Genomic DNA, 5,935 nt, shown 5'->3' on the forward strand with positions numbered 1-5,935 from the left:
CCGTCTCAAAAAAAAAAAAAAAAAAGAAAAAAATTAGCCAGGGGGGGGGGCACATGCCTGTAATCCCAGCTACTCAGGAGGCTGAGGCAGGAGAATCACTTGAACCTGGGAGAAGGAGGTTGCAGTGCGCCAAGATCATGCCATTGCACTCCAGCCTGGGCAACAAAAGCGAGACTCCGTCTCAAAAAAAAAAAAAAAAAAAAGGCTGGCTGTGGTGGCTCATGCCTGTAATCCCAGCACTTTGGGAGGCCAAGGCGGGCGGATCATCTGAGGTCGGGAGTTCGAGACCAGCCTGACCATCCTCTCCATGTTAGTGGAGAAATCCTGTCTACTAAAAATACAAAATTAGCCAGACGTGGTGGCACAGGCTTGTAATCCCAGCCACTCAGGAAGGCTGAGGCAGGAGCATCGCTTGAATCTGGGAGGCAGAGGTTACAGTGAGCCGAGATCACACCACTGCACTCCAGCCTAGGCAACAAGAGCAAAAGTTCATCTCAAAAAAAAAAAAAAAAAAAAAAAAAAGTTACATTGTATGACCCAGAAATCTCACTCCTAGGAATTTTTCCTAAGGAAATCATGGATGCCAAAAAAAACAAAAAACAAAAAAACCCATAATGCTATAAGCATCTTTATCAGAGCTGTTTACACAAAGAGAAAAATTGAGAACAAGCTCAATGCTCAGCCCGTGTGATAGGGATGACTTGGGTCAGCTACAGCACATCAAGCAAGACGGGAGGCCACACAGCTGCCAGAGCCAGGAGAGGAGGAGGCTGTGGGAATGCTTGCAACATAAAAAGCATGCTATCAACTTTAACAATACCATTCTCCTAAATCCAAAAAAATTTACAAACTCTCAGGAAAAAAAGACTGGAAGAATCCATAAACTCCTACCTACACTCTCCTTCCCCAATTTTATTTAGAAATAATTGACTGATATTTTATTTTTAATTTAATTAATTAATTTAGACAGAGTCTGGCTCTGTCACCCAGGCTGGAGTGCAGTGGCGCAATCTCAACTCACTGCAACCTCCGCCTCCCGGGTTCAAGTGATTCTTCAGCGTCAGCCTCCCAAGTAGCTGGGGTTACAGGCACTCATCACCATGCTCGGCTAATTTTTGTATTTTTAGTAGAGATGGGGTTTCACCATGTTGGCCAGGCTGCTCTCGAACTTCTGACCTCAAGGAATCCACCTGCCTCAGCCTCCCAAAGTGCTGGGATTACAGGGATGAGCCACCGTGCCTAGTCACGGCTGCCATTTTTAAAAGCTCCTCAGGCTGTGTGCGGTGGCTCACGCCTGTAATTCCAGCACTTTAGGAGGCCGAGGCGGGCGGATTGCCTGAGCTCAGGAGTTTGAGACCAGCCTGGGCAACATAGTGAAACCCCGTCTCTGCTAAAATATAAACAATTAGCCAGGCGTGGCAGCGTGTGCCTGTGGTCCCAGCTGCTTGGGAGGCCGAGGCGGGAGAATTGCTTGAACCCGGGAGGCAGAGGTTGCAGTGAGCTGAGATCGCACCACTGCACTGCAGCCTGGGCGACAGAGCAAGACTCTATCTCCGAAAAAAAAACACACACACACACAGGAAAAAGCTCCTTAATTGCTCAGAGAGCAGTCAGCCACCCTGCCTCAGTGGCTTGTGAGATAAGGGGGCCAACCCCACAGACAGCCAGCAAGGGAGCAGGGCAGGGGCAAGGACTCCACGCCCAACCATTCAGGGTGAGGCTGCGGAGCTGCACAGACTGAGGCCTGGCCCGGTAGCGGCTTCTGACAAGGCTCCTCCTGCGCAGCCAGCCCTAAATCTGCTGGGTCCCTGCCACCACCACAGAGAGGAGGGTGTGCCAGGGACTCTTGCAGCAGCTCTCTCACCCTAGTCCCTCTGTTGATCTGGACCTCCCTGTCTCAGACACACAAAGGGCTGTCCTCCTGCAGGCCTACACCTCCCTATGCCCTGCTAGCCCTGGTGAAGAGTGCGGTGGAAGGGCTCAGGGCCTGGTGTGTGACCTTAGCCCTGTGTGACCTTGAGCCAGTCCCCATCCTCTCTGGGCCTGGCTCCCTTTTGGTAAAACTGGTGACCCAGCACTGGGTAGCATGGTGTCCCCCAGTGAGGTGGCCTGAATTCAAATCCTCTGGGAAATTGTGTGACCTTGGCTAGTCTGGTGCTGCCTTGAGCCTCACTGTCTTTGGCTACAAACACGGTCATTGTTTCTGCTTTACAGGGTTGACGGGAGATGAAGTGAGTCGGTGCCTGGCATACAGCACGTGATGTGTAAATGGTAGGAGGTGGTGGTGTTGGAGTAAAAATTAGCATTGCTTCCCCATCAAGGTGACAGAGCTTCACGCACCCCCACGTCTACCCCAACCAGATTTGTCTCTGTGAGTGCTGGCAGCGAGGAATCCAGCTGCCGCACAAGGAAGCTTCTCCAACATGGGAAGAGCTTGTATTGGGGAAAATCACAGCCACAGAGCCACCTGGCATGGGATGCACAGGCTTGGCCTCTTACCTGCTTTATCACACGCTTGACTTTGGTTTCCATTTCCTCCACCACCAGGTTCACCCCCAAGGCCCCAGGAATCAGCTGGTACAAAACCTACCAGCAAGGAAGAGAGAAGCTTTCAGGAAATGCACACAAATCATCCCTTTCCAGAAGCCCAGCTCCAACTCCTTTTCCAGCCCCGGTAACTCCCGTCAGGCTGGCAGAGCAAGTGGCTCCACCCCATCTTGCAATAGAGGAAATGGCCCAAGGAGGGCAAGAAGCCTTCCAGTGGCAGGACTCTGATCTCACCTATTTGGGGCTGATTCTGGAGCTCTTTCTTCTACAACCCTGTATCCCTCCCCCCAAACTGCAATGAGGACCAGCTGGGCACTCAAAAGCAAGAACCTCCCAGAGGAAAAGGGTTTATTCACTCTCTGTAGACCCCTGTGACCTCAGCTTCCAGCATCCACCTCCAAACTGGCTTCAAACAAGAAAGTAACCAGTCTTGTGGCTGGTACAATCAGGAAGCCATTGTGTGCCTGGCATGGTGCCAAGCACTTCACAGCCACCCTATGCAGTTGACACCATTGCTACCTCTGTGTTTACATTGGGGAAAACTGAGGCACAAGGAGCTAGGTCCTTGCCTGAGGCTATGTCACTAGAAAGCAGGACACTGCCTGGGGTAACTCTGGGGGTCTGACCTTAGAGCCTGTGATTTGAGACAAATTTGCAGAGAGATGGCCACCAAGTCAGAACTCTGTGCAGAGACCAAGTGCTATGGGGCAGGGGGCTGGGCCGGAGATTGCTGGAGGCTAACATGCATCTGAGGATTGGGGGAGGGAGGGCAGGATCCAGAGGAGGAAGCCTGAGCCTAGGGACTCTCGGAGCCTATAAAAGATTCAGGAGTCTGTAATCCAGCCTTGTGAGCAGCCTGCTGGATATTCTAAGCTGGGGTCCCCAACCTAGTCTGTAACCTGTTTAGGAAACCAGGCTGCACAGCAGGAGGTGAGCAGCAGGCAATGGAGCAAAGCTTCATCTGTATTTACAGCCGCTCCCCATGGCTCGCATTACCACGCAAGCTCCACCTCCTGTCAGCTCAGTAGCAGCGTTAGATTCTCATAGGAGTGTGAACCCTACTGTGAACAGTGCACGTGAGGGATCCAGGTTGCACACTCCTTATGAGAATCAAATGCCTGATGATCTGTCACTGTCTCCTATCATCCCCAGAGAGGATTGTCTAGTTGCAAGAAAACAAGCTCAGGGCTCCCACTGATTCTACATTATGGTGAGTTGTGTAATTATTTCATTATGTATTACAATATAATAATAGAAATGAACTGCACACTAAGTGTAATGTGCTTGAATCATCCCGAAACCATCCTCCCGCCTCCGTCTGTGGAAAAATTGTCTTCTACAAAACTGGTCCCTCGTGCCAAAAAGGTTGGGGACTGCTGGATTGTTTTGTTTTGTTGTATTTTGTTTCTGAGACAGAGTTTTGTTCTTGTTGCCCAGGCTGGAGTGCAATGGCGCTATCTCGGCTCACCACAACCTCTGCCTCCTGGGTTCAAGCAATTCTCCTGCCTCAGTCACCCGAGTAGCTGGGATTACAGGCATGTGCCACCACGCCCGGCTAATTTTGTATTTTCAGTAGAGACGGGGTTTCTCCATGTTGGTCAGGCTGGTCTCGAACTCCCAACCTCAGGTGATCCGCCCGCCATGGCCTCTCAAAGTGCTGGGATTACAGGTGTGACCCACCAAGCCTGGCCGGGGACTGCTGTTCTAAGCCACAAGAGGCTGAGGGCAGAGCTGGTGTGAGAGCGTTCAGGCTCAGGCAGCAAATTAAACAGTAAAATGGACCCGTATCTTGGATCAAGTCTATTTTTTTTTCCAAAAGCAGGTATATTCCTGAAAGATCTATTTTTTTTTCTCCGAAAACTAACTTTATTTTAAAAATTATCTGGCCACCAGAAGCTCATCTGTGTCACCGCTGGCAACGCCCTACAGTCCTCTCACACAAAGACAATTCTTCCCAAGTGACAAAAATCTAATCCGCGAACTGTTTCCAAGCAAATACGTTTTTCACAAATGCTGAATCTAACATTTAATAAAGTTTACATATCATGTATAGAAGCATTTAATTAAACATTCACTTTTATTTTGCAGCTTTCCTTTTGTGTTTTGTAAATTTTTTAGGTCTCAAATACTTTCAAAGACCCACGCTGCAGGGGTGTTTTTAGGGGACTGGGGGCTCCCAATTACGTACTCGGGATGTTTTCGGGGGTCCTGCCTCGGTGGACCCAAGCGCCCAGACCCCGGGCACAAAGGATAGAGGAGCTGCCCCACGCCCTCAAATACTCAGCCAGGGCTGGAGAATCCTTAGTCAATTCACAAAGGGGGAAACTGAGTGGCAAAGGGCACCCAGGAGGTCACCGTTGGAGGCCCCCCTGGTTCAACCTAGGAGCTGGAGGCCAACACTGACTAGGGGGCGGGTCCCTCGCCGCCCTCGGTCGGAACCGCCGGCCGCAGCACCAGGGTTGGCGACCGTTACCCCATGGAGCCCCCGCCTCCCCGCAGGGAACACTCGGCACCTGGTACTTGTCCATGGGCTCTCCGGGGTACCCTGGGCCTCGCTCCCCCTGCGTGGGGCGCCTGCCATCGGACTCTGGTCCAAGCATGTTCAGTAGCTACCGCGTACGGGCGAGCGTCCACCCCTGGCCCCACCCCGTGTGGGTCATTGGGACCCGCGAGACCCTCCCCGCCCGAACGGCGTCCTGGAGGCATCCAAACGTCCCTCCCGCGCGCTGGCCCCAGACCCCCAGGCCTGCCCCCTTAAAGGTGACGCGTTCCGCCGGGCTGGGAGGTGCCGCAGGGCCTGCGCGCGGTGGGCGGGGCCTCCAGCGTGAGAGGCGTGGCGTCGAGCGCGGCGGGGGTGGCTTCGAGCGGACCCGTCGGGAGGCTGGGGACGGTGCATGGCCCCTTTAAGACGCGCCGGGGCGGACCCGGGAGGCGCGCGGCCCCTTTAAGGCTTGGCCTACGTGGCAGCCGCTGGAGCCGCAGCCGACGCGGAGCGAGGCCGGCCGCCGGGCACTTCCTGTGGAGGCCGCAGCGGGCGCGGGCGCCGACGGGCGAGGGCCAGCGAGCGAGCGAGCCGAGCCGAGCCCAGCCTCCCGCCGTCGCCATGGGCCAGAACGACCTGATGGGCACGGCTGAGGACTTCGCCGACCAGGTGCGGCCTGCGGGCCCCTCCCCCGGCCCCGACCCAGGCCGCGCGGGCCGCTCCGGAGTCGGCCTCCCCGCAAAGGGCGCCAGGCCCGGGCCGCCCCCCGACTCCTTGTTCCCGCAGAGGGACCCACCGCCCGGGCCCTCCGACCCGGCCTGGACACCCCCAAACCCGGCCTGCTGGCCTGGTCTCCCCTGCCCGCCGGGCCGCTCCCGGGGCCCGGGCCAGCCGCCCCCACCCTCC

General features: G+C 54.7%; 2 protein-coding genes across 9 annotated transcripts in view; one reads left to right on the forward strand and one right to left on the reverse strand.

Moving 5' to 3' along the window:
- The window catches only part of STKLD1 (serine/threonine kinase like domain containing 1), a 30,602-nt gene extending 25,226 nt beyond the window's left edge, over positions 1 to 5,376 (reverse strand). For all 8 annotated transcript variants that reach the window (XM_017849133.1, XM_017849105.1, XM_017849109.1 and 5 more), the window contains exons 1-2: positions 5,061 to 5,376; positions 2,500 to 2,586 (exon numbers count right to left, since the gene is read on the reverse strand). In XM_017849133.1, the coding sequence (XP_017704622.1) occupies positions 2,500 to 2,586; positions 5,061 to 5,147 (174 nt within the window). In that variant the 5' untranslated portion in view covers positions 5,148 to 5,376. The remainder of the gene's footprint in view (positions 1 to 2,499; positions 2,587 to 5,060) is intronic.
- Positions 5,377 to 5,457: 81 nt separating this feature from the next.
- The window catches only part of SURF4 (surfeit 4), a 15,040-nt gene continuing 14,562 nt past the window's right edge, over positions 5,458 to 5,935 (forward strand). Inside the window, exon 1 of the mRNA XM_017849173.1 lies at positions 5,458 to 5,698. Coding sequence (XP_017704662.1) covers positions 5,651 to 5,698 — 48 coding nt within the window. The 5' untranslated portion in view covers positions 5,458 to 5,650. The remainder of the gene's footprint in view (positions 5,699 to 5,935) is intronic.

This window comes from Rhinopithecus bieti, unplaced genomic scaffold (genome assembly GCF_001698545.2).
Source record: "Rhinopithecus bieti isolate Rb0 unplaced genomic scaffold, ASM169854v2 scaffold_2205, whole genome shotgun sequence".
Taxonomy (NCBI): Eukaryota; Metazoa; Chordata; class Mammalia; order Primates; family Cercopithecidae; genus Rhinopithecus; species Rhinopithecus bieti.